This window comes from Pseudorasbora parva, chromosome 10 (assembly GCF_024679245.1).
Source record: "Pseudorasbora parva isolate DD20220531a chromosome 10, ASM2467924v1, whole genome shotgun sequence".
Lineage (NCBI taxonomy): Eukaryota > Metazoa > Chordata > Actinopteri > Cypriniformes > Gobionidae > Pseudorasbora > Pseudorasbora parva.
In genome coordinates, this window is record NC_090181.1 from 21729202 (window position 1) to 21756948 (window position 27747).

A 27747-nucleotide genomic window follows, 5' to 3' on the forward strand; every position below is an offset into this window, starting at 1 on the left:
ACCAATTTACCAATTGCACTGTTACCTTTAAAAAGACAGTAGACGTGAAAGGGATAAAACAATAGATTCACAAGATACATCATCAGTTGTATATCTGCATTCTATGACTTGAATCAGGGAGAAGGGGGGGGAAAGGGAGGAAGGGAGAGGGTTTGGGGCTGGCCAGTGTCCTCCAGTCTTTTTGTGAGATCTCTCCAGATTGGTGAGTTTTATTGCTTTATTGGAGGGCGTTGGATCTCAGCTTTTGTCTTCGCAGTAAAACCGCTCCTTACAATATTTTAAAATGTAATTTATTAATGTGATGCAAAACCATATCATTACTCCAGTTTTCAATGTCATGTGATCCTTCAGAAATTGAAAATAATAATATTTTGGAGAAAAACATGATCCATTTTTTTAGGATTCTTCGATGAGTAAAATATTCAAAATAACAGCATTTATTTCAAATCTTTAAAATCTTATTTCAAAAAAGTTGTAAATGTTTTTTTTTTGTAAAGTCAATTTTGATATTTTGAATGTGTCCTTGCTGAATAAAATACATTTCTTTTTTAAAAAGTCTTACTGTCCCTAAACATCACTATTACGAGTTTCCATTTTATAATTTTATAAAACTTCTGACAAAGGAAAATTAATAACAATGTTCATGTTCTGTGAAATTGAACTGAAGTTCAGTTTCAGTAGAAGTAGAAGTTCATCTACTTCCTTTATTGTTTCCTCTTTGATTCAAATGTCTGTTCATGATTTAAACTATAGCAATTTATTTATTATTATTTATAGAGTATCAAAATTAGGAAACTTTCAAAGCTTCCTCAATTTACAAAAACATCTCATATTGTCATACAATCATATAGGATACTTTTTTTACAATAACCTGAAGGTATTTCATTAAAAAAAAATATGTCAGTGCAAGTTTTTGATACAAAGGCAGGGTGTGCAGCATGAAAGATCTCAGTTGAAATATGTAACACAATCATAACAGCAAGTCTGAACAAAGTCAGACTCTTACAAACGCTTGCCAAGTGTAAATCAGCAGAGGTTAGTCCACAGTCTTTCACAAGAAAAAGTGGTTGTATCTTACACTTTGGTTTATTTTATATACCACTTATTTTTCCAGCATAAGAATTTGAGTTCAGATAGAGTTCAAGAGAATTCGCACATAAACATCAACTATTCTCTGAAACTGATGGTCAAGACAGCTTCAAATATGAATCTTTGTTCTTATTTTTGCTAACAATTCAGGACATTGATATATAAGACGTTTCATAATCAATGACACATAAACAATCAATGACCCATGAGGCATTTTCATCAGATCTTCTTACATTCAATGAAGCCACTCTTCCTCCTATCATTCTTTGTGCGTGTGAAGGCGGAGGTGGATTTTGTATGGAAGGTGTGTTCTCTATGAATGCCTTCCTGGTTATTTGATAACTCTTGCTTTTTCATGGGGGTTTCACCTTTGTTCTTTTTGAGAAATGATAAAAAAAAAAATGAATCAGAAGAAAAGGAATGATTTTGTCACCATTAGTTCTTAGGTTCACAGTCATAATGCAGTCGTTTGAGCTGGTATTGAAGCTAAAAGGAACTAGGTTGGTAACTCCAGGTTTGAACCCAGGTAGCAGTGAAATCACAGTCCTGATTAATCACCACTTTGCCATTAGGCAAAAGAATTAATCCCTGTTATATCCAAGGCAAACATTTCACGACCATCTGCCAAATGACAAACAGCAGTTCTATAGGTCTTGATGGGCAACAAAAGACTTTGAGACTGTCCAGGCCGTCAAAGCTTGTTTTATGCCTCTGGATGGTTTTGCAAATACTTGACACATATGGAAACATGCTTCTCAAAGTATATCGGATTGTATCTTGTACATAGGTACTGAGAGATTTGGAGCAGAAGCTCTCATGTCCACGCTCAACCTGTAGGCTGGCTTAAATGTTGGCTTGAGTTCAGATTTAAACTGTGGTTTAGACCCAGGTTTATACTCAGACTTAAAGTCTGGTTTTGACTCCTCCTTATACTGGGGTTTGTTTTCCAGCTCATGCAAAGGAATGGTACAGTTGCTGTCCTCATCTCGGTATCGTCCATCAAGCGGTGTGCTGCTTCTGTGGGGCCTTTTAAACTTGTTGGCACAGCGAATGATGCGTTTGGAGATCAGATAGATGATCTCACAGACACTGAGCACTATGCAGAGTGCCGAAGCTCCGACCATGAAGTAGGTGAAGACTCTTTTCTCTGTGGGTCGGCCAATGTAACAGTCCACAATGTTAGGACATGGCTGAACGTCACACTTCACCAGCCGTGGCAGGTAGAAACTGTCGTAGATGTGATGGAGGATGTACAAGAAGGTGATCTCGATGCTGGTCTTGACAAAAAGGCTGAGCAGGTACGTCCACCACAGGCCACCGTGCTTCTTCCCCGTGTTGTCGTAGAGCTTGACTTTTCCACCATGCTTCTCACGGTACTTGCGTTCACGCTCGTCGCGGTACTTCACATGCATGACGACCATCAACGACGGACATGTGACGAAGATGAGCTGCAGAGCCCACAGTCGGATGTGGGAAATGGGGAAGAAGTAGTCGTAGCAGACGTTCGCGCAGCCCGGCTGCTTGGTGTTGCAGTCAAAGTCCTTCTGCTCATCGCCCCAAACTCTCTCGGCCGCTACAACGTAAACCATCACTCTGAACACAAAAACCACAGAGAGCCAGATCCGGCCGAATGCAGTGGAGTATCTGTTCACCCCACTGAGAAGGGATTGAAAAGTCTTCCAGTCCATGGTGAGAGCAAAGACAACTCACTCTTCTCTTCGTTGAATTCTTCCTCGGATCCTCTGTCTGATAAAGTATACAGCAGGGGTGGGAAATCACAATGAGTGAGCTGATTCAAAACAACATACTGTAAAAAGCAATCTGGTGGGAGATTTCAAGCTAAAATTATGTCATCATTTACTCAACCTCCCATTATTCCAACACACTAAGGGCATGTTTACATGACAATGATGTTCTAAAACCTGAAACATTTTTCCTTTGGATCCTCGTTCGCACGGATCCAGGAAAAACAACCTAAAATGTTGCATTAAATATGCCAGGCCAGTCGTTGGCGATGTCACTTTGTAAAGAAAAACTACACGCCTGTAGTCTGAACACATAATAGAGTGGTGTAGGTATGGCATCACATCATAGGCCAAAATGTGGAAACGAGTTAGCATTTTAGCTCTTCCGGTTCCATCGTCCCAAAGTCAATGAGTTTTTTGAATGGGTTTTTGGTTAAATGGCTGAAATAAGGTTTGTGGTGAACACAAGCTCAAGACACTTTCACGTTTTATTCTATAACGTGTCTTGAAAAAGGCAGTTGCTAACAAGTGGCTAAATGGAACTATCATCACGCCGATGGTGTAAACTAAGTCCACTTTCAGAGCCTCGTTATGCTTATAATTGTGCTCTTATAAACTATATTCCAACTGAAAAGAAATAGTTGTCGGAAGCTTAGTGGTAATGATGTTGAAGTTAAGTGACCGTGGTGTAGTTCGTTTATAGCCCACCTTTAGCTTTTCCAGCTGGCGACTAGGCTTCAGAATTCATTGAAGTTGTGTTCATCTGTGAAAATGATCTTGATTGCCTATGGAAAAAGATTTTTGGGATTTTGTCGAGGGAACCAGTGTGATGTTCAAGGCTGGTTGGTCTACAAAGTGACGTCATACCTGCACCACTTTATACGCATGCGTATAGCCATTCTCACAATTTTGTTTTAAGTGGTTTACACAGAGACAATATCCGTATCGTTGTCAAAATTTTGCACTTTGAAATCCTTTTTTAAAAGTTTCTTTTTTCATGCCCCCATAATGCCCTTGGCGTGTAAATTAAACGTGTAGGCCTACACATAAAAAATTGTAAAACAGTGTGGTGTAAACAGCTCATATCCTCCTGGGACGTTTTTTGAATTTTGTATTTTTTCATGTCATTAGATTGTTTAGAGCATAAGAAACAAATGGACACATTATTTTTTTTGGAAAATTATATTGTATTCATATGTTGTGATATGTCCTCTGTAGTTGACACCAGGACTCAGTTGTTAAAAAAATGTAATAAAATGAAACTGCATGTATAGGCAAAAACAATGGGATTTATTTTTAATTCACGAATACATTTTTAAGTTTCAGGATTTTTTTTAAACAAACTTTTTTTAAAGATGATTCTGAGCTATGTTATAAAAGATATAACTGAATGCTTTGATATACCATCTTACTTTATGCAATATGTGGGTAAAATGGCCATACTTGGATTTTCCCATTCAATACAATGTATCGGTATATTGCATCTAATTTGCATATTATTGTGTTCTTGGTGCAACATGTAATGAAAAAAAGAAGTGTAATAAGGTGAGTAATAATTGGCAACATTTTCATAATAATATGTAATATTTCATAGGAATTTTGTTATGTAATTTATTTCCCTATTTACTGTTTGTGTCTCCAAAATGCCTGATAAACATGATTTAAATTTGAATGTAAATTTGTTTACACATTTTTGCAAAACAGTATGTACTGTATTGTATTTTTTATTACTACACACTGTGTGTGTGTGTGTGTGTGTGTGTGTGTGTGTGTGTGTGTGTGTGTGTGTGTGTGTGTGTGTGTGTGTGTGTGTGTGTGTGTGTGTGTGTGTGTGTGTGTGTGTGTGTGTGTGTGTGTGTGTGTGTGTGTGTGTGTGTGTGTGTGTGTGTGTGTGTGTGTGTGTGTGTGTGTGTGTGTGTGTTTCAATCTAATGTCTCAAGAATTTGTGGTATTGAATAATCACAAGAATGTATTGATAAAGTAACAAACAATTAGAAAATTAATCAGATTTAAATTATAATTACAAAATATTATCATATTTCCATAAGAGTGCTAAACATTAATGTCAGCCATTTTTAAAGACCACGAAGTTGTTGTCCGAGTGAAACCTCCAAACATTTGGTGAATGTGCTCTATAAAGCACATCCTGACTCAAAACTGTGACGTGTGTGATGTCACAAAAACACAATAAAATATCCACTACAGTGGACAAAAGTCTATTACTGGGTCCCAGGAGGATATAATGCTTTTTTTTAAAGAATATCCAGGCCACTCATCCATATGTATTGTAATTTTGGGAAATAGGTCCTGATTGATTCATTCATGAATTGAACTTCGTTGATTTGTGAATTAATACTATCTGATTAACAACAGAAGAAAGTGAATTAGTCACAGAAAGCTATTGACTTCAGAAGGCTAAAATACTTATAGTGCACAAGTGACAAGTCATGATATGGTACTTTTATCTTTTGTTATTTTGAAACGAACAGACCCATAATTTTTTTTCTCAACCGAAGGAATGCGCTTTAACTTTTGATGATTTCTTTCAAAAACTATTTTAGGTAGGATACGTACACGAGATATCTGTTGTTTTTTGTAAACTGCAGTCAAAGTACAACCAGTCCTGCTGTCTTTTTTGCTACTTTGTGTCCACTCTATATTTGCTAAGCTATCAGCAGTTTTAAAATATTTCGTTTTGTAAAGGCAGACAAAAGCCTATGATAAGGCTACAGCGTTTCTAAAGATTTCACATAGAAAATTTCTACCGACTAAAATCATACAGCTTTCATCATACAAAAATTACATAAAGGTAATGAACGGAAAACGAGGCAGTTTTAGTGATGAAAATCTTTTTAGCGCAAATTATTATTATAGCTAATTTGAACACAGAATCGCTTCTAACACCAGCCAACACAAAACAAAGTTTATTACTTACTTTATATGTTTCAGTTCTCTTATAATTCAGCGGCTGTCTTCTCTGAAGACCTCTGTTTCTTTCCTGTGGATCTGGTTTGGTAACACGCCTCATTGAGGGTGGAGTTCAGTTTTCAGACTAGAGGACACAGCTCTGCTATAAACCTCTTAAAATAGTACGCTCATTAAATACATATATTGTGTAGGCCTATAGCCTAATGCTCGCAAAATCATCATGCTTCCCAGTGTATTGCCTTACATGTCGAATTTAAGGAACAATTAAAGCATTCTTTTTTCTCAAGTTGCAATGTCTGACATTACGCGGTAATATGACTCCATAATATATTTTGTTTTGTTTTTTGTATGTTAATATTGGTACTGCATTGTGTTTTGTGGGACAAATAGGAAACCCTTGCCTGTGAAGTCTAGCAACATTTTCCATCTTGGTGCACAATAAATAAGACTCCCTTTGTTTGGACAGCCCTGTCAAGTACACACTGCTTGTTAGTGGTTTGTGATGTTGCCAACGTCTGCAGGCGGCTTCTCTATGTTCAAACTTGTCCATGAATGCCTGCGCTCCCTGTAGTCACGTAAAGGACCACACCTCGTCCTGAACAACAGATTTAGAGTGTTGTTTTTTTTAAATACATTTTGCTACCTAGAAAAACTTGTCATGCTGTAGTGGGTCTGTGGAGGCATACTTTAAATGTTTTGTCAGACACCAATCCAGTTCTAATTATCTTGGGTAATTGTGTTTACATGTTCCAAACAAGTCTTGCATTAGGTCTGGAATATGGGAAATCCTTAGGGAAAGTCCGTTGGTGTGGGTCTGTTTATCTGATTTTCCAATATCAATACAATAGTTTTAGCTGGTGGCGGGAGCCTCCTGATTGAGGATATGGGATGGTAGCCTATAATACAAAGGACTGCCGGCTTGATCCCAAGCAAGTAAACCAGAAGTTGAGTTTTCCACAGGAAAAGTCTCTGGTTCTTAGTCATCAAAGTGAGAAGGGATTCTGTTCAATCACAGGAGCCCTCTGACTCACTGCTAAAACATTTGCAAGATGAGGATGATTCATTCTCGGCTTCGGGCATAAAATGAACTCTAGTAAAAAGCTATGTATAATTCTGCCAACAGGACTGCCAGTCTGTTTCTTAATGTGTTTTCAAGTCTTGCTTTGAGTTATCCAGGCCATGTGTTCATTCTTAACTTGTTTGTTCAGCAAGAGGAAACATTAAGAAACATTGCAGAAGAAACACTGAACCAAATCAGTCAGGCCTGTTTTACATTTTTCTAACTGGTTTACACTTGTTTATGTGGGGAAATGATTAACCTCACTTAGATTTGCATTTGCATACTGAATTAAACTTCTAACATAGATTTTACCAACAAAAAACATTAGTTAAACGTGTACCAAGCTTGCTATGTGAATATGCAGAATATATGGTAAGCAAATTTTGGTATAATTAAAGCATTAACAATGATGAAATGAGATTGAGAGGAAGTAAAGAGCACATTCAACAGGGAGTGGAATGTCGGTTGCGTTAAAAAAGGACAAAAAGACTCGTTAGATTGGTTTCCACACCTTAAGAATGTAGATGTGACTTACGAAACCTGCTTCAACATGAAATTAGCTACATCTACCCTACCCTTTCACTGTACAGAGGTTATGGAGATATCAAGAAAAATAGAAAACAGACTATGGCATTGATGGTGAAACAGGGTGGAACTTTTTTTATTTGTCTTGGGGCGCTTTTATCTAGCCTAATGAAAGGAGTGAAGACTGAATGGTGTAACCGGTATACAGTCTGAGTAACAAAACTGCCTAAAGAGAAAAAGTTGGTTTTTATGCAGTGCGACGCCTTTACAAATCCATAGGCAGAAATGGTCCAACATTGAGGAGATGTGTGCATGATTCATTATATTTTTCTTGAAAATGTAACATTTCTTTTTTTTTTGTTCCGTCTTGCCCTTTTGCAGCTTGATGTGAATGAAATGTCATGTCGACACGGCACATGATGTTTATCTGCATATTTTCATTCTTGACGTTTTTTTTGCTCCAATGCACACTAACGTGCAGAATAACTGGTTTTAACCGTTAAATCTGTTAACAGCACATCCTCTAAAGTCCTCTACATCCCTAATTTAAATGAGAAACAGATTGTAAGAAAATAAAAAGCAGATTTTTAATGTATCTCAAATGTAAACAACTTTAAACACAGCAATGAGGAAAGAATTCTGAAAGGTTAGCATACAAACAGAGGATTTCTAACCTCGGAGAATGTTTACTTTTATGGATACATGTTTATCATTGAATGAAAAACTCTCATACACACACAGGCAAAACAGCCTCTTTTGAATTTGCTCATCTTGGCAGGGTTGAAAAGCTTTATCAATAAATTCTTGTGATTATTCAATACCACAAATTCTTGAGACATTAGATTGAAGCACCACAGTTTACGCACACATTCGCACACACACACACATACACACACACACACCAGCTTATATACAAAAAAATAAACTCAGCAAAAATGACAAAATATTGCATAGTAGTAATAAAAAATACAATACAGTACATACTGTTTTGCAAAAATGTGTAAACAAATTTACATTCAAATTTCAGTATAAATTAGGGTTTATTATCAAGGTTTACAAAATAATAGATTTAGGGGTGTATTTGAAAAATGTGTTGCGTTTAACAGCACGTGCTTTATTTGATGACTGTTATCAAATAAATGTAGATGAAATGTAGACATCTTTGCATGGTGTTCTTGCATCCAACAGAACAAATTATTCTACAAGTAAAAGCCAAATGAAGATATTTGTGGAAACTTGTTTCCGCCTTAGAGACTGAATGAAATAAAGTTAATGATGAGATATAGTTTGAATTAAAATAATAAAGCCACATTGTGAGTCAAAATATTGAAGTTCAAAGGGATAGTCGACTTAAAAACTAAAATTGAGAAAAATTCAATAAAACCCAAGTCATTCTAAACCTGTATGACTTTCTTTCTTCTGGGGAACACAAAAGATGTTTTGAAAAAATATTCTCAGTGTTTTGTCCATACAATGGAAGTCAATGGGGTCCAATGTTGTTTTAGATCCCATTGACCTTCATTATATGGACAAAAACAGTTCAAACCTTCTTCAAAAGTCTTTTGTATTCTGCAGAAGAGTCATATAGGTCAAGAATGACATGAGGGTGAGTAAATGATTACAGATTTTTCACAATGTGAAATATTAAGACAATTACAATTACTCTGAGATTAAAACAGGTTTCCATTGATAATGGCTTTTTTTCCTGCAAAAAAATAGTACAATTGAAAAATTATTAAAATACGTGAATGGAAGAGTACTTTAGCTTAATTTGCAGTCACGTTTTGCTTGTTAGTGTCGATTAAAAACTGACAAATATGTAATAATTAGAAATGATCTGGTCTTATACCAGCTGTTTTCTATTTGCTATTTGATCAAATTTGGTGTTCTGGAGCTTGGCCTAACAGAAGCTACATCACACCCAAACCCTGAACTGACTTGCTTTAGTCAAACTAAAGACTGTCATCCTGAATGATGGCGTTTGACCCCATCAGCTTTTCAAATATACAGTGCTGTTTATCAGGCCACAACTTTCCAGCAAAAAGATCCAGTGGATGTAGGGTAAGCATAAAAGCAGCTTCCTCTACTGCCAACCGTCCATTGAGTCAGTCGTGTTCGAGTTCCCATCGTGGTGAACGTGAAGAACATTTTCCATCTCTTGGAGTCCCACTTTGGGGCGAACGTATTTTCCTCATGTTTCCTTAGGATGAGATGACCACACTGTACGCTGGCGCTGGCTGGTCTTTCCTTGCCAGTTTCTTGCTGTTTGTCTCTAAAAGAGTATGTGAGCCCCTCATGTTTGTAATAGACCTTGCCTTGTTTATCTGCCGTGACCCTTGCACCCTGTGGACACATTCACAGCAGCGTTTGCCCACCAAGTAGATTGTCTCGATGAGCGAGAGCAGGATGCACACTAGACTTGTCACCACCATGAAGATGGTGAATATTCGCTTCTCTGTAGGCCGAGAGATGAAGCAGTCGACCACATTGGGGCAGGGAGACTCAGAACACTTAACCATGATGGGGAAGTCATAGCCCTCATAGATGTGATATAGCAGATACACAAAGGTCGCATCTACTCCTATCTTAAATACCAGCGAGAGGACATACGTCCACCAAAGACCACCCCGCTTCTTTCCAGTGTTGATGTACAACCGTTGACAGTCGTCACCGTATTTCAGGCGATTCTTGCGTTCGCGTTCGTCGCGGTAGGCCACATGCAGCACCACGAGGAACGACGGGCAGGTGACGAAGATGAGCTGCAGCGCCCACAGCCGTATGTGGGACACAGGGAAGAAGTGGTCATAGCAAACATTGTGGCAGCCAGGCTGAGCCGTGTTACATGCAAAGTCTTTCTGCTCGTCACCCCACACCTTCTCCGCAGCAACAACGAAGACCATGACCCTGAATAGGAAGACTATGGACAGCCAGACACGACCGAACGCGGTGGAGTACTTGTTGACCCCGCTCAGAAGACCCTGAAGAAAAGCCCAATTCATGACACCTATGAGCGATCAGGTTATTTCACCTGAATATCTCTCACCTGAAAGGGAGGGGTGCAGAGAGAGAGGCAGAATGAGACAAAGAAAATCTCAAAGAAACTGGTCATTTCTACACATTAAAGGGTATTATTGTAGCTTGTTATACAAAGTTGAACTACACATCTTCCGTGATCATTTAAAATTTTATATTGAGGAGATAAATCACTCCAAAATTTAAAATTGTCATTACTTACTCACCCCCAAACCTGTATAAGATTCTTCCTTCTGTTGAACACAAAATAAGATATTTTAAAGCATGTTGGTAATTAAACAGTTGACGGTAGGTACTGACTTCCATAGTAGGAAACTGATGTCAATGGCTACGTCAACTGGTTACCAACATTCTTTAAAATATTGTATTTCGACAGAACAAAGAAATGTATATAGGTTTGGAACAACATGAGGATGAGTAAATGATGACAACATTTTCATTTTTGGGTGAAGTATCCCTTTAAAGCATGGGGTCTTTTACTATGCTTTTACCTTTCAGAAAGATGGCGAAAGGACCCTCCTTTTATAAAAGTGTTGAATTTGAGGGCAGGCTTATAATTACAAGCAGTACCTCATACATTTACTTCATGTCGATTACATTGCAATGCTATTAATATAATCGCTAGTGATATACATTCATATTAGCCTACTTATACTAAATTAGCCTAACGTTACATCTGAATGAAGCAGGATTATTGAAGCATTTATCTGAACTTTCACATTAGTTAAAGTTCATAAAATATTACATTATAATTTATTTTAGCATACTATTTAAGATCAAACAATAATTAGAATAAACAAGACAATTAGCTCAAAAAGCCATCTTATGTTTTACTATTCGGGCAGTTTAGATAGAAAGTCTTTCTATTTCCACTTTATAGGACTCCGGTTAAACGGAATACATTTAAATAAAAGGTGAACGGAATACATTTATTGAAGCAAATGTATTATTGTGTACAATCGCCAAACAGTTTAAACTCTCTATTCAGTTCACAAATATTTACAAAACCAAACTTCAAATGTTTTTGACCGTTGAAAAAAATTTTTGCGGAAAGTTTAGATGAGACACAATCTATAAATCAATACCAAATGTATTTGTAAAACAAACAAACAAACCGAATCTTATTTAGCGTATACTTACAGTCGGAGAATGCGCAATCGTCTGCACACTGTAGTCGCAGCGCCGTGATTGTCTTGGAAGCAAGGGGTCGGGCGAGTTGCGGGCGTTAAACACAGCTGTGGACACGTGTGATGAAATGTACACACATCGACGCCACCTAGTGGAGAACTCAATGAGTCCTTCGATGCCACCTACAGGTATATTGTGGCAACGTTCATCTTAAAACTTTAAAAAGTGAAAAATGTATATATTCTAGCTGATCATTACTAAACTAAAATGTCATACATGTAAACTAAAATGTTTCCAGCAATATTTTGTATTGTCGATAATTACGGCCAACGGTATCTAAACACTTGAATATCTCATTTTGAGTTTGATAACTTTCATTCTAGGATGGGAGAAGATGCTACCCTTTAGAATAATGTGCATTTACTTTAAAATGTTAACATATTTAGATAGTTTAGCCTGTGCAGGAAGATGTTAATGCATCCGCCAATGTGTTAAATAAACAGAAACATTTGCTAATTTAGTTGTTTTAGCTTAAAATGTCATCTTAACCCAGCTAACTAATTTTACTCCACAAATCTAAAAATATTACTGTGTACACAAATCCCTCATTAACAAATAGACACACACAAAAACACGAATAATAATAATATAACGTAGATCCCTATTTCCAGACATAAAATTAAATCAGTTTTCCTTTCTTTTTTTTCTCTGTGTAACTTTGTTTAAATTCTTAATATTTTTAAATTATGCAGTATTCTGCAGAAGAGAGAAATTATTCTCACTGCTTCTCTCGTGAGAAGTGAATCTCAGCTGCACTGATCCACAGCATATGATTGGCTGTTCACTTATTTTACAGCTAAACTCAGGCCTGAGTTGACAGAGAAAGCTGATGATAGCATCATGGTACCATCAAAGCCTGAATAGATTGGTTTGGTCAACTCGAAACTAATCCTCTAATCATGAGTTTGTTAAACTACCATCACGGTACATGAAACCACAATCATAAAGAAGACTGCTGACTTAACAGGTGTCCAAAAGACAATCATTGACATCCTCTACAAGGGTAAGAAGGTCACTGTATCCAAGCATATTCACGGAAAGTTGACTGGAAGAGAAAATTGGCATGCAAAGCCGACTCAAGAACTTAGGAGAGCTTCACAAGTTGGACTGAAACTGGAATCAGTGCATCCAGAGCCACCATACACGTCTTCAGAAAAATGGCTACAACTGGCACATTCGTACCAAACCACTTTTTAACCAGAGACAATGTTAGAACATCTTACTGGACTAAGAAAAAGAACTGGGCTGCTGCAGATGAAAGTATGTTTTGCATTTGATTTGAAAATCATGGTCCGAGTCTGGAGAAAAAGTGAAGATGCAAAGATGTAATGCTTCAATAATGCCTCGGCAGTGTCAGGTGGATCGGTCGCCTCCATGCCACGTCACATTGCAGTAATTCCTGCTAAAGGATCCCTGACCAAGTAACGAGTGCATACATTAACATGCTTTTCAGAACTTAAACATTTGTGCATTTTTAAACATAAAACAATAGTTGTGTTTCATGTAATTTAGAATATATGAAAGTTTCACTTTTTTAATTACAAAAAAGCATGTTTCTATTAAATACATGTATGTATATATATATATATATATATATATATATATATATATATATATATATATATATATATATATATATATATATATATATACACACACACACTTACATTTAATTTATTTTGAGAGCACCTGGGAAGAGCAACTGTACGCTAAAAACTGTAAAACACTTGTGCTAACTAGACGGAAACAATTGACACCTTAAATGCTTTTGGTTAAAACCCAGGAATCCAGTCGTTTTTGAATACTAGGTGAGCATTTATAATAAAAAAAATCAATTAAAAGATCGCAATTACAAACATGAATTTCTAGCAGATTCAATTGTTTAGAACCAAGCATTACATTTTACAAATTCTGATTACTTTTGTAGAGAAAATAAAAAATTCACACATATATACACACTCTTCAGGTTGATACATTTTAGAGCAGTACCAGAGATTGCCTTATTTAAGCCAGAAAAGAAATTGTGAAGTTTAAATTAACCCAAACAAGAGATGAGAACAAAACAGTATTTATTTCATTTAAACTGTACAACAGTTGCCGATATATATTGTTTGCATGAAAGGTTTTGGTTGATGCTCAACACAACCACCGTATAATTAACGCACACGCCTCTGGTGTTGTGTTTTTAATATTAATGTTGTAATGGGAGGTTCACATTTTTTTGCTCTCAAGACTGAGAAACCGGGGTGACTACAGAGGGTGTACAAAAACCACTCATCTGAAATCACACAGGACACAGAAATCAAACATGAGAAATGACTGTGACAGAGAGAGTAATGACAACAGATAAATTAAAGATGTGAGCAGAGGACAATGTTGATGGGCATAATCATGATAAGCTCCTATGCTCGGACCACAGGGACATCGGACGCCCGATTAAGGATGTAACCGAGCAGGGAGATCGAGGGGGATTTGGTTTGGGAAACCCACAGTATCCCATAGAAGCTAGGCAACAAAACAGAGGCAGTTACAGGTCAAAAGAAAAAAGTGACCTTTAAATGGACCTCAAATGTGTGTGCGCTCTCTCCGTACGAGGTGCTGTCAGTCACCCAAAATGAGGGTCACACACCCTTCGTGACTGTTCTGAGAAAGACAACCACAAGTCCAGGCTGCACTGGCTATTGAAAATTCTATAAAACATAACCTTTTGTTTTGTTACAATAAAATTCAACAAAATGAAAAATAAAATGAAATCATATATAAATGTATGGGTCCTTTTTTGAATCCAGCGGCCTGATTTATGGGTATTATTCCTCCTCGCTTTCATTTTCAGGGTCCATATCTGAATCACCATTTGCTTTTGATTCATCTTTCATATCTTCCTCTTCCTCCTCCTCCTCTTTGTGGTTCTTTTTGTCTCCTGTCACTTCCATTGCTTCCTCATCCTCCTCCCAGTTCTGAAGACAAGTCAACATGAGAACAATCCCATAATGCCACACTGCAAATACCAGAAGGAAATATTGTGAGAGAGTATCTTACATCAGAGTCATCCTCAGGTCGCCCTTCATCTTCGGACACTTCATCCTCATCTGAAGACTCTGCGGAAAAAAAGGAAGAGCTTATTATTTACTTTTTCCATGTCAGCAATCAAGACTATTTCAGAAATATACACATTATTAAACATTTAAAAGGAAAGAGATTAAACCTAATACATTTACATACAGAATGATACAGTTTAGTCAGCTACTCAGTTAATTAAACCACAAATCAAAAACGAATTAAACTTCTAAATCGATTAAACTATTAACCACCTTCTTCATAAACCAGCTTTGCTGTGCTATCAACTTCAGAGACTTTCTGAGTGCGGTTGCTTGTCGCCACCTAGTGGAAAAATATGCAAAAGTTTAAAAAACAAATCTGTGCATAAGCCATTTGTTCTGGTTGCTTGTGTTTGAGCAGCTCACCTGTGTTAGAAGCAGGTATAGTTTGCCATGAAGCCTGGTGAGCTGCTGAAATAACTTCACCCTGCTCTCAAACATATGGTAGATTGGGCCCAACTGAGACGCTAAATCCGGCAGCTATGGAAAAACAAGAATAACAGACCAAATGAGGAACCCCCCCCAAAAAGTGATAAATATGACCTACTACTAGATTAGATGCACTGGTGCAAAATTTCTGTTTGACAAGTACTGAGGTCCACACGCACTTACCGAAGACAAGTATGATGCGTGATGTACAAGTACAGCCTTAAACCACTGAACAATAAGCATAGCCCTGCAGACAGAAAAAGAATCAAGTTACAAAACGTTTAATGCATTAAAACTTTAAAAGGAACAAAACACAAAAGAAGTGAAAGTTTACTCACGTGTACGGATGTCCCTGCAGTTTTCTGGCCAGCTAAAGAAATAACCACAAAATAATTTAAATGTATATAATAAATATGATTCAAAAGATTTTTCAAGTTTGTATAAAATGCATAGTATTTAACAGTGTAACAATGACGACATACCTCTTCCAACAACGGCAGGATAACTGGGGGTGGTAACCGGGCAACAGTGTTCTTAATCAATGTCTCTTTTTTGGTTTGAAATATTTTCTGTTAGATTGAATCAAATTAGAATGAGAATACAAACAGCGTTCACTGACAGACAGTCTATGAACATACACAAAGTGATCATTTTTCAGCTGGCGGCAACAATCTGTTGTTTTTGATGTTCGTTGCCAGAGTAGTGTAACTTACGTTAAGGATCTTTTCATCTTTGCTCTCTAGGCCTTGTACCAGCAGTACAGCAAAACTGTCTGTCTGCAGGGAGGACGAGCTTTTAGCAGCACCCTTCCCGACACTCAACTCAATCTGCTCCAATCGCTCCTCAATAGACATCTAAGAGTAAGATGGAGAGGATTTAAAGAAAATCCTTATTTAATTCTTTGGGGATAAAATTGAAGCATTTGGCTTACCTCTGTGGTACTGGCCCCTTTTTTCCTTTTCTCTGCTTCATTAGGAGTTAATTTGATTGGTGCCTTGTGTCCTGGAAGTCCTGGTATTAAAACTTTGCTCTTTTGATTAACAACTGGTGTCTTCACCTAGAAAATGTTCAAATGAATGCACTCAGTCAATAAACCAAATCATTCTAAACCATTACTGTACCAGTGTTACAGAAGAAATGGGTAGTTGATTTAGTAATTCGTCTGAACTTACTTAGAAATTGTATTAAAAGCTTTTACATATAAGCTCTTACAAGATTTTACATAAAAGCTCTTACAAAAGTTTGGGGTGAGTAAGACATTCTTTCAACACTGATAATTCAATATTGAGGAGCAAATCAGCATATTAGAAGGATTTTTTTGCATGATCATATGACACTGGAGGAATGATGCTGAAATTAAAGCTTTTAAATGATTAAAATAGACTGAGAACATTCCTTATTTTTTATCAAATAAGTGCAGCCTCAACTCCAACTTTTAACTATAGTGTACATTTTATATGCTGTAACCGGTTAGCATTTCTTCTAAAACAGGGGCATCCAATCCTGCACCTTTAAGGCTACTGTCCTGCAAAGTTTAGCTAACTCAAATTAAGCATACTTGAACCGGCTAATCAAAGTTTTTCTAGGCATTCTAGAAACTTATAGACAGAAGGAAACATGAATTGAGGCAAGTTGGAGCTAAAATCTGCAAGGACAGTGGCCCCCCATGACTGAGTTTGGACACCTAGATATTTCAAGATATTTCAAGGGCTGCAACTGACAATTATTTTGATAGTCGATTAGTTTGCCAATTATCTTTTCTATTAATCGATAAAAAGGCCTTTTTTTTTTTTTTACTGACAAAACACTATTCCGCATCCTGGCCAAAGCCGTCTTCAAAAACAACTGTGTCATCTGAGTGCTATGAAAACATACATGGTGAATATACCTTACAAAAATTAACCTTGGTTTTACAATGAATAAAACAATGAAAAAAATATAAACACTATATTATTATTATTAATAATAATAAATAACCATTTATTATAGTACCTTTAAACAATAACTAGTTTTTGTATTTATTTCATGGTACCCAAATTAACCATAGTTGTGTTTCAATCCATAGTTTAACTATGCTACTTGTGTGGTTATACAAATGGTTATCAATATGGTTAATTTTCGTAAGGGTACATCTGGGCTATATCCTACATTATAAACTAGCTCAATTACAGCTTGTTCACTCCGTTCAACAAGCTCAAACCACCTCCATCTTCCGAAGACTAAGCTAAGCAGAGTTTAATAGTTTTACAAATATGGTATGCAACACTGCATAATAATGTTTGAAAAATAATGTCAAATGATAGGCACAGATAGGGTCTTACCTTGGAGACAGCCGTGTCTACAGAGAGAGAAAGTGTGGCATGTACATCTCGGACTAAGCATGCATGTCTCTCTGACGTGTTAAATGGCTGTGGAAATAGACGGCATGTTAGATAATTGATCAATTGAATAACCCACTAAAATCAATGATCAGTTTATGCTGTACTTACAGTTCTCTCCATGACAGGCTGCAGGTGATGTCCATACGCCAGCATCAGGTTCTGTCTGTCCCCACACAAAGCTGCTGCGAGCAGAGGGACAGGCACAGGCGAGTCTCCCTTCATAGTGGACACCTGCAGGGAGCACACTGGCGACAGCGGTTTCTTACATATCCTGAGGAAGAAAAATATGAACATGATCTTCACTGAACGGTTTTCAAGAAAAAACAATTTACAATGATAAATATAAGATGGACAGACTCACCCATTTAGAAAGTGCTCAAAGAGATGGAGTTGACCATCCTTACACACCACTGCTAACCTCATAGCCTGAGAAACATACCGAAAAGTGTCAAAACCCAAGCATATAACATCAATTATGGAAAAGGATTAAGCCCATTAAATCCTCACCTCATCTTTGCGGCTGGATGTCTGAAGGTCTATGTGTCGGGGTTCATCCGTCAGAGTAAATGACACCACAGAGTTCTTGTCTTTTCCATCAGACCTCACCTGCCTGAGTAGCACAGAAGGAACTAAATCAGTCATCAGCTTATTGAGTTGCATCTCCCCGGACGTTGCCCTATTAGGGTATCAGTCTATCTATTTTAAGTTAAAGGTGCACTATGCAGCTTTCCGTCCACTGGGGGGCGCCTATTCAAAACAAATCGTAGTTTGATGACGCAAAGTGTGAGCGCAGCATCTTGGGAGATGTGGTCTTCTCATCACAGCCGGTGGAAAATAGGACTCGGGCAGAAATCACGTTCATGCATGCGGTTATTAACGTTACTGTAGTCTAAAGCAGAGCAGGACCGAGTGTTATGGACCTGAGCACAGCTGCTGGAGCGATTGTTAAACAAATACCCGCCTCGCAAATACCGGGACTTTTATTATGACGGGACGGGACACAGTCGCCGGGCGCCTGCACAGATCCGCTCTTCCGGATATGATTTTGAGGTAATGTAGCTCTGTTTATCATATTAGATACATTTAAGTGTGTTCAAAACGATGTTATGACTTTTCTCCGTGCGTTCACTTGTTCACACTGCTAAGAGTAAAGCACTCCTGCCAAATAAAAGCCGAAACCGAGGGTAACGCAGATATGACGCAATTGACAGGCGACGCCCTCAAATGCAATGCTGAAACGTCCCTGTCCTTAGTTAAAATAGCAATTTACAAATAGTTGGAAACTTCTGGGATATTGTAGGTACTCAACTGAACAAAATATATAACACCGGCCTAGTGGTTTTTGGATATTTTACTGCAAAAATACTACACAGTGCACCTTTAAATTGTGCAAATGTTAATATTCACGTGTAAAATTGATATGATATTACATTTGTAGTTGCATACATCTTTGCATTTTTAACTAGATATTTTCTTGCAGAGTTTCACAGCTCATTTTATGGTAAAACTGGGGTGGACAACTCAGCCCTTGAGCTCGACTGACCTGCAGGGTTTAGCTCCATCCCTAAGCAAAAATGTTATTTATGATACAACATAATTTAAGTAACCCTTAAGACTTTGGTTAGATTTTTAAGGTTGGATACCCCCAGTTCTACCACAAAATGAGCCGTGTGAAACTGTGTGAAAATAAGTTGAAAATTCAAAGGTGTAGTCAACTAAATGTAAAAATATTACATGTAAATATTAACATTTGCACATTTTTAAACTAAAAATACATAGACTGATAAAGGGGGAATGAGTACAGGGGGGACCATTTGGGGTTTACCATTTTCAAGGTATACCGCGGTTTAAAAAGGTCACTGTTCTAATCAAATATATATGCTGAAAGGTTGCTATTATATCTCAATTGTAGATAATTTCAATACCAAAGCAGAATACTATGCAAATTATTAACATAGTTTGTGAACAAACAAAAGTTGCGAAAACAAGTCAAAACTTTTTTTTAAACAATAGGACAAATAACATGAAAAGGAAACAAAAAAAATAGTGCTTTGTTTTTTATTCAAGTCTAAGTATATTCTGCTAAAAGCCTACTACAGAAATTGTATAAATGTAAAATAGAAACAGCATAGTCTTCACTGTAAGAATTAAACTTGCTTTGAATCATATTAATGGTACACAAGTTATTCAGTCAAGAGCAAAGACTGATTTTCTTTGTCTTTTTCTCTTTGATTAACATTACGGACACAGATAGCTTCAGGTTTATTAGGCCACTGTTCCTTTAAGACTGAATGCACAGATCCAATATTATATGCATTCCATTTTCTCTCAACTGTTTCACTTAAAGGTGGGGTAGACAATATTTGAAAACTGCAGTTTAAAAGTTTGTCAGACCGACACCACAATAAACGTGTCAGCATTAATCAGCATTAGTATGGCGGTGGGGGAGAGAAAGAGCATAAGGGAGATTTGTAGAAGGACTGTTAAAAGAGATGCCTGAGAGACATTACAAAAGAAAAAACTTAATAAGAATATCACTGGACAGTGAAAGGAAAGAGCTTTGGCACCAGTATTAATGTCAGAAAAGCTGTTCAGCACTGGAGAGAGCCAAGCGGGAAGGCCTGAAAACATACGTGAGTAACACTGGTTTCGAGTGTCATATTGTTTGTCTAGAACTGCTGTGCTGTCGGCAAATAAATCTTGTTTGTCTTTATTCTTGTGTACTGTATGTTCATTTTTTGTTCTTCCTTGTCATTTGTTCATCATCTTAGTTTTATTTTTAATTAAGCTTTGTTTTGTTGTGCTTGTTACGATAAATAATTACATCCACTCTTGCATTTCATGTGTAACGGAGGTCAGCCAGTGGTAGTTGTTCAGGCTTATGACTGCTAGAGAATGCAGTGTTTACTGTTTAATGTCCTTGTTGGTGCACTTGCCTCGCATGCCAGCGATGAGGGTCTAAGACCGACTGAGCAGGGTGGTTAGGACTGGAGAGTGAGCTTTGGAGGCGAAGCAATGAAGAAAGGGGTGCTTTTGGGTTGATTTCAAATATCAACAATTTAGAACTTAGAAACATTGCTTACCCCACCTTTAAAACAAAATGACTGGGTTTACGTAAACTTGCCACGCCTGCCCTTTTGATATTATTGCGTGCATTTAACCATTTAGGCCTGTATCCAAAGCTCAAAGTGTCTAAATTAATACATCCACAAACTATGATTTATAAAGGTACAACCAAATTTACAAATACAAATGTTGGTGCATCCCTAATACTGGATACATTATTAGCCAATGCTGCTCATCTCAAAAAGGCTAAAATGTAATTTTTAAATTCTGCAGAACCATAAATGATCGTTATGAGTTAAATGCTGTGTTAGCTAGTAAAGGTGTAACATACCACACACTCAGAAGCCTGTCGTGAGCAGCTCCTGACAGAAAGTACATCCCATTGCTGTCTGGGGGTCGTGTTGTGGCGAAGCAGAGAGTCGTTACCATGGTAGAGTGACCAGTGAATTTCTGCAAATTTGGGAGGTATTGTTAAATCTGAAATGTTCCTGTTTTTATTTACCTGTGGCTGATAATAGCTTAGAGGTCAGACTCACCCTGTACACTTCCTTAGTCTCCAGGTTCCACATCTTGATGGTCATTCCTGCCGAGAGCAGCAGCTTTCCATCTGGACTTATACACAGGCTGCTGACGGCTGATCTGTCTGCCTTCCATTTGCTGAATACAGAACATGTTTGCATGTAAATCCAATACACCACTTTATTATGTTGAATAAAACAAAAGGAAGCCTATATTTGTCAAACATACAAACAAACAAAAAAACAGCACACACTCACCAACTAACTTTTCCTTTCTGCAAATCCCATTCGGCTATGTGTGTGTCATCTGAGCCGCTGTATAAGACAGGGTCCTCTGGATGCCACTGGACACTGTTCACCGGTCCACTGTGTCCACCATCCTGATATCAAACATCAAACATTTATAATTTCACCTATAATAACATAAATCACTCATATCTGTGAACTACTTTCTACCCCGAGTTATTACAAACCTATGGAAGATATTGTAAAAAAACAAAAGTTTTATGGGTGTAATGGGGGAAAAAAATAGCAAAAACCAGGCTGTCTGATTGAGTTAGGGCTGAAACGATTCATCGAGTAACTCGAGTTATTCGAATTAAAAAAAGTCCTTGAGGCAAATTCATCTGCCTCAATGCTTTGTTTAGTCGACATGGATTGCGGTTATAGCCACAGTAAATCCACTTGTGTGGGTAAACATCCCAAATATTTCAAGAGGATGAGAGAAATTATTAATGTGTTGATCTTAGAAAGACGCGGAACTCTCATTTCAGGGTAAAATGCAATTAATGCTTGTTGTTCTTCAACTTTCGTTTTCAGCTTATGTCGAGATCAAAGTCTGCAATGCGAGAGAGTGGCATCAGCACTGGTAATATCATTTAGTCTAGCTATTTTTAAATGAAGACAACTGTGTGTTGAGCTTCAGGATGCGACACTGAACATTTCATTCGCAAGAGTTCTGAGCTCAACTAATGACATCTGTGTGGTTTTTACATTCAAAAACCTCATAACTAATAAGTAATAGGCTATTTTCTACACTGGTTTTGAGACTGTCTTCTGAACGCTGGGAGAAATTATTATGAATGCGGCAACTGCAACTTGTCATTATCAAACAAACAATGATTTTTTTCTCATCCACCCGCGATTGGATTACATGGCCCGCACCATTGGTCGATATAAGCGTGAACCGCGTGCACTTACAGGGCATTATTATATTAGCATGACGCTCAAGGGAAAGTTGATTTCTCAATTCATCACCCCTTTAAAGCAACCTACTTCAGTGTAGCTAATCTGACGATAACATTCCGCTTAACATGGAGGATTTGAAGTTGTGACGATCGAGTGCGGGTGGATGATTTGTTTTTAACAGCGAATTCGGTGAAGTTAGAGCTGATCCGCGCATCTTGTTCTTATTTCAAGTTACTCTGTCCATTATTTCTTGATTCAGGAGTAAATAAGATCGTAAAGGCTCATGCCTGAGCTGAAGCTGAAACATGAAAGTTAAGTTGCACAACATAAATACAATGTTTAGGCATTATTGTAATTTATATTATTTTGGTTTATTGGTTGTAGGTTTAGTTTTAGATTGAACTATGTTTACCTTTTAAAGTAATTTGAAATAGATTTTTATATAATAATATGGCAATTGTGTGCATTAGCTAAAATTGAGTTATTAATGTATGCAATTTCAGCATTAAATGTATTTTGTCTAAAATGAAAACCAATTATATGTTATTTTAAGATGCGCATCTTATTTTCTCATATATATTTAGAATTGCTCTTCAATAACGAAAAAAGTAATTACTATCTGATTAATTGATCGATTAAGTGCTAGATTAATCGATTACAAAAATAATCAATAGCTGCTGCCCTAGATTGAGTTAAGATTACTCCCTGAGAAAACATAAGACATTTTGGTGAGTGTGATCGTGGGACCGCAAAACGAACGCCCCGTGCAAGGACCCCATCTGATTGAGAACCGAATTTATAATTTTTAATAATACCCCTTTTCCACTAGAATGAACCAGGTGCTAGTTCAGAGCCAGTGCTAGTGTCAATTCTAAGTTGGTTTCGACTTGAGAGCCTTTAAGAACCGAGTTGGCTTTCCACAGGCTAGAGAGCCACCACAGAGTTAGGTCTTACATCACCGTATACATCTCGTCTTTCTCGCTAATGTTTTAGCAATGCCAGCGAGGCAGCAGGAAATACAAACACACCAGGATTGGTCGAGATGCATCGATGCTGCGTGGACCAATTCGCATATGATATCAAAATACCGCACAAGCGATTTAAAAGCATGTGGAGTCGTTTGCGCTCGCTGTACTTTGATGTCATATGCGATCATTCTGCACAGTACGCGCCGATGCCTCTTGCGTGAAAAGCCCTAAACTGATTAAAAAATAAGCAACGCATTCATATTTCAGTGCTGTTATTTAAGCAGACTGTTTTCCTCGTACATTTAGTCTAACAACAAGCCACATATGGAACTTTCAACTGAACAATGCATACAAATTAAACACTTACATTATGTTCTAGCTCTGTCCATGCAATAAATGCACCTTTTTATAGCCAATTTCAACTTGGCATTAATCAAATCAGAGCTGTATATTAATATTTACAAGATGCATATTAATGAATACAACTCCTCGTAATCACACCTTAATAACATGCAAATAGCCTATTTCTGACTGTTTTTGCTCGTGATTGTCAGCCTTTGCTTTTCTGCTACGGACTGAAGCATGTGAGCATGTAACACGGTTACTTTCAGTTAAAGGGATACTCCACTGTTTTTTTCATATTAAACTGTTATTCCCTTAACTAAGTTGATACATACCTCTCTCATCTCAGTGCGTGCATTTATAGCACTTAGCTTAGCCCACTAAGCCCAGTTCATTCATTAGGTAGCAAACAGAGATCAAGTTAGAAGCGACCGAACACCTCCATGTTTTTCCTATTTAAATACAGGAAGAAGTAAAAGTCATATTGGTTCTATTGAGGGAAATGAGAGGGTGAGACAATTTCAGGCGTGACTTTATACCATGCCGAGTTGAAGTACTCTCAGAAGTGTTATTCCGCCATACATTATAGTTATCCTTTTTAACCCGCTTAGAAAAGTGCCACATTTTATTTTGTGTCACCATACTTGGTCATTCAACTATTCGTGAAACTGTATTAAGGGAAAACATGGAGGTGTTTGGTTCCGTCTAACTTGATCTCTGTTTGGTAACATAGTGAATGAACTGGGCTTAGTGGGCTAAGCTAAGAGCTATCAAAATGTCACCGCGAGTCAGAGAGATTAAAGGGTTAGTTGACCAAAAAATGAAATTGATGTCATTAATGACTCACCCTAATGTCGTTCCTGACCCGTAAGACCTTTTTTCATCATCTGAACACAGTTTAAGATATTTTATATTTTAGTCCCAGAGCATATGCAGTCAATGCCCACTTTACTGTCCATGTGCAGAAAGGGAATAAAAACATAATCAAAGTAGTCCATGTGTGACATCAGTTGGTTGATTAGAATCTCTTGAAGCATCGAAAATACATTTTGGTCCAAAAATATCAAAAACTATGAATTTATTCAGCATTGTCCTCTCTTCCCGTGTTTCTCCAAAAAGATTCAAACGGTTAATGAATCGGTGAATCGATTAATGATTTGGGTCGCCAATGTTACTTGATTTCAGCAGTTTGGCGGTTTGATGCGATCTAAACTGCTGAAATCACGTGACATTGGCGACCCGAATCATTGATCGATTCACACCATTTGAATCTTTTCTAATCAACCAACTGATTTCACATATGGACTACTTTGATGATGTTTTTATTCCCTTTCTGGACATGGACAGTAAAGTGGGCATTGACTGCATATGCTCTGGGACTAAAATATAAAATATCTGTGTTCCGATGATGAACAAAGGTCTTACGGGTGTCGGATGACATTAGGGAGAGTCATTAATGACATAAATTTGTGGGTTAGGGTATCAAAGTGAATCAACTCATCTTAGTCAAGCGAATAACAGTTAAATATGAAAAAACGGTGGAGTATCCCTTTTAACAAAAAATACTGCAATTTTCTGGTGTTATTTTTGTGATTGTTTTGGGGCATTCTACATCCCTTTATCAAACCTTTTAACACAGACATTTCATAAAATTCACAATTCATAAAAACAGATTAACACTATCCATTCTTAAATTTAGCTTGGGTGGGCAAAGCAGATGTTTGGAATGACATGAAAGAGTAATTGATGACAATATACATTTTTTTGGGTGAACTAACCCTTTAAATCTTAGAGTTGTGTTGGCCAAACATCATAAGGACCAGTTGTTGTTGAATTCTTACCAGAGTGCAATGCAGGTCTCCCTTCACTGTGCTGTAGATGAGGATGGACCCAGCAGCAGTGCCCAGAGCCAGCAGATCTGACTGCTCAGCTGGCGACCCGGCTTCACATTTCCTCCTCTTCCTCTGTGGAACATCCTAAAGAGTGCACATAAAAAATAAAACAAATTAGGCCATTATTAATATTAATTACCAACCCTTCTGCCAAATTAGATATGTTATTTAGTTCTGAATAATATTTAAACATTGGTCTACTGGACATTCTTCACAAATGTTTCCAGTTGTTTTTATTAAGAAGGTTTTAACGCATGCATGTAATCTATCTATCGAGGGAGGTTTTATTATTACTAGCAAGCAAATAAATCAAATTGTGATTAGAAATTTTCCAATTTCACTCAAAACTTTGTTAGATAGTAGTACATGTAAATTAGCCTGTTTTGTTATTTTATTAATGAGGAATATTTATTAAGTACTAAAAATACATCTCGCTAATAGTAACTAGTTATCCATTATATTCATTATTGCACCCATTTGTATGTATTATACGCCACCCAATGTATTATATACATTCTAGCACCAATTTGCACAACAGCAGTCATTAGTTATTATCTATTATACACATTCTAGCCCCCATTTGCACAAGGAAACTGCAGCAGTTACTTAGAACCACTTGGATAGTTACAACTAACAATAACTTGTTAGCTAATAAATAGTAAACCCATACGTTCCAAGTAAAATTAGAAAACCTAGCAAGTTAATGTTTGATATATGAATCAAAACGGAAAATAACTCCGAGTAAAACAATTGATGTGTGTTACTAGTAACAATGGAAATATTACTTTGTCTCTCTAACAAACTAGAATCAACGGCTATGACGTTCCGCGTTACTATACATCAGTTTGACAGAAACACTGATCTCTGATAGACACTACTAAACGGTAACAAGAGAAAGTTCACGAGTAAGGGCTGTGCAGCCATGTGACCATGTGTTAAATTGCTAGTCTATTTAAATATAACACTGATCATTAAAACAATACAAAAATAAGTTACACTAACACAGATGTTGACATGATTGAGATATAAAATAAATTACAGCGAATCAACACTTAGCCAACATCAACTTATTGTGCCTACGTTATTAGGCACAGACAACCAATAGACGGATATAACAATGTTTACGAGCCCCAATATGTGTGCAACTTAACTCCTGGAATCAGTAAAGTGATTTTAAAGGTTTATTGTTGGATTTCGTATTTTATCTGCGCGTCTCGCGGCCTGTACTCTGAACATGTGCCACACGCAACATGTGCGCAGCGCCGTCCACGAGCGCAGCTCTAAAGCACCCGGAATAGATAGTCTTAAATAATCAGCGTTCAGTTTTATGATCACATGAAGAATAAATACACAGCGACCTGAAGACCCTGTGACGGAGCACCACGATACAACAGGCCGCATACCCCGACTGAACCCCGAACACTGCGTTACCTGAACTGCTCGGCACGGTCCCCATGTCACACAGGTACAAGCTGCGCTCAGGTGCGCAGAAGGCACGTATTCCTGTTGTAGAGTTTTGCTGTCGGTATTCCATATTCGCAGTCTCCCGTCCTGTGCGCACAGAGCCAGAAACTGCTGTGATTTGGGGTTGAATGCGCAGGGTAACGCAGCTCGGCCTCCGTCCGCCGCCATCTTACCATTCCGCGTGCGTCCGTCTGCCTCACGGGAAACACGTGTGAGAGAAAATTCCAAAGCGCGCATGCGCAGCTGCACAGGCGCTACGGAAACGCTAATTGGCCTTGGTGGTTTCTGTGGGCGTGTCATTATTGTTTTTAACCAATCACAGACAGACGCGGACGTTTCCATCTCGACCTACTCGAATTTTATCTGGAATTCTGGATTTTTTTTGTTTACTTACAGAAAAGTACAAAACAATTATAAGACAGTATGGAACAGTTCAGAGTATGTAATAACCACATCAACTAAAATATAGAATGAACATGTAAGTAAAAAACTAAACAAAAAAACGATATAAAGTAACATATTAGGGCAGTTACATGAATTTGAAAAAACTTTATAATTTGTATTGTTTTAATACGTTTTTTGTTTTGTTTTACACAGTCCCTAAGTGAAGTATATTTCATTTTAAATTGGCATTACATGTAGTGTACGGTCTGTATTTACTAGTAACAGAAAAAAAGAAAAGAAAGACATTGATCAAAATTCTCATAATGTAACGTTTACTGGAAACGGTTATTACATATAATTATTCTAAAGCGTTATGGATCATGTACAATACACATCTTTATGAGCATTTAACAAATAATTCCATATATATATATATATATATATATATA

The 27747-nt window shown here is 37.3% G+C and overlaps 3 protein-coding genes across 3 annotated transcripts; all 3 read right to left on the reverse strand.

The window, feature by feature from the left end:
• Window positions 1-677: 677 nt before the first annotated feature.
• Window positions 678-5885, reverse strand: gjb3 (gap junction protein beta 3). The gene is made up of 2 exons (XM_067454587.1): window positions 5770-5885; window positions 678-2835 (listed from the first exon to the last, which is right to left on the reverse strand). The coding sequence occupies exon 2, from the start codon at window positions 2775-2777 to the stop codon at window positions 1845-1847; it is 933 nt and encodes a 310-aa protein (XP_067310688.1). The 5' UTR covers window positions 2778-2835; window positions 5770-5885; the 3' UTR covers window positions 678-1844.
• A 1736-nt stretch (window positions 5886-7621) lies between these two features.
• On the reverse strand, window positions 7622-11611 carry gjb10 (gap junction protein beta 10). Its single transcript, XM_067455497.1, has 2 exons — window positions 11521-11611; window positions 7622-10390 (listed from the first exon to the last, which is right to left on the reverse strand). Exon 2 carries the CDS (start codon window positions 10344-10346, stop codon window positions 9549-9551), a length of 798 nt encoding a protein of 265 aa, XP_067311598.1. The 5' UTR covers window positions 10347-10390; window positions 11521-11611; the 3' UTR covers window positions 7622-9548.
• A 2009-nt stretch (window positions 11612-13620) lies between these two features.
• wdr43 (WD repeat domain 43) lies at window positions 13621-27134 on the reverse strand. Its single transcript, XM_067455498.1, has 18 exons — window positions 26882-27134; window positions 25400-25534; window positions 21319-21440; window positions 21079-21199; window positions 20874-20992; window positions 17984-18086; window positions 17838-17902; window positions 17585-17747; window positions 17417-17503; window positions 16027-16152; window positions 15809-15949; window positions 15578-15664; window positions 15434-15465; window positions 15279-15342; window positions 15033-15146; window positions 14880-14949; window positions 14608-14666; window positions 13621-14525 (listed from the first exon to the last, which is right to left on the reverse strand). The coding sequence occupies exons 1-18, from the start codon at window positions 27080-27082 to the stop codon at window positions 14376-14378; spliced, it is 1959 nt and encodes a 652-aa protein (XP_067311599.1). The 5' UTR covers window positions 27083-27134; the 3' UTR covers window positions 13621-14375.
• Window positions 27135-27747: the final 613 nt, after the last annotated feature.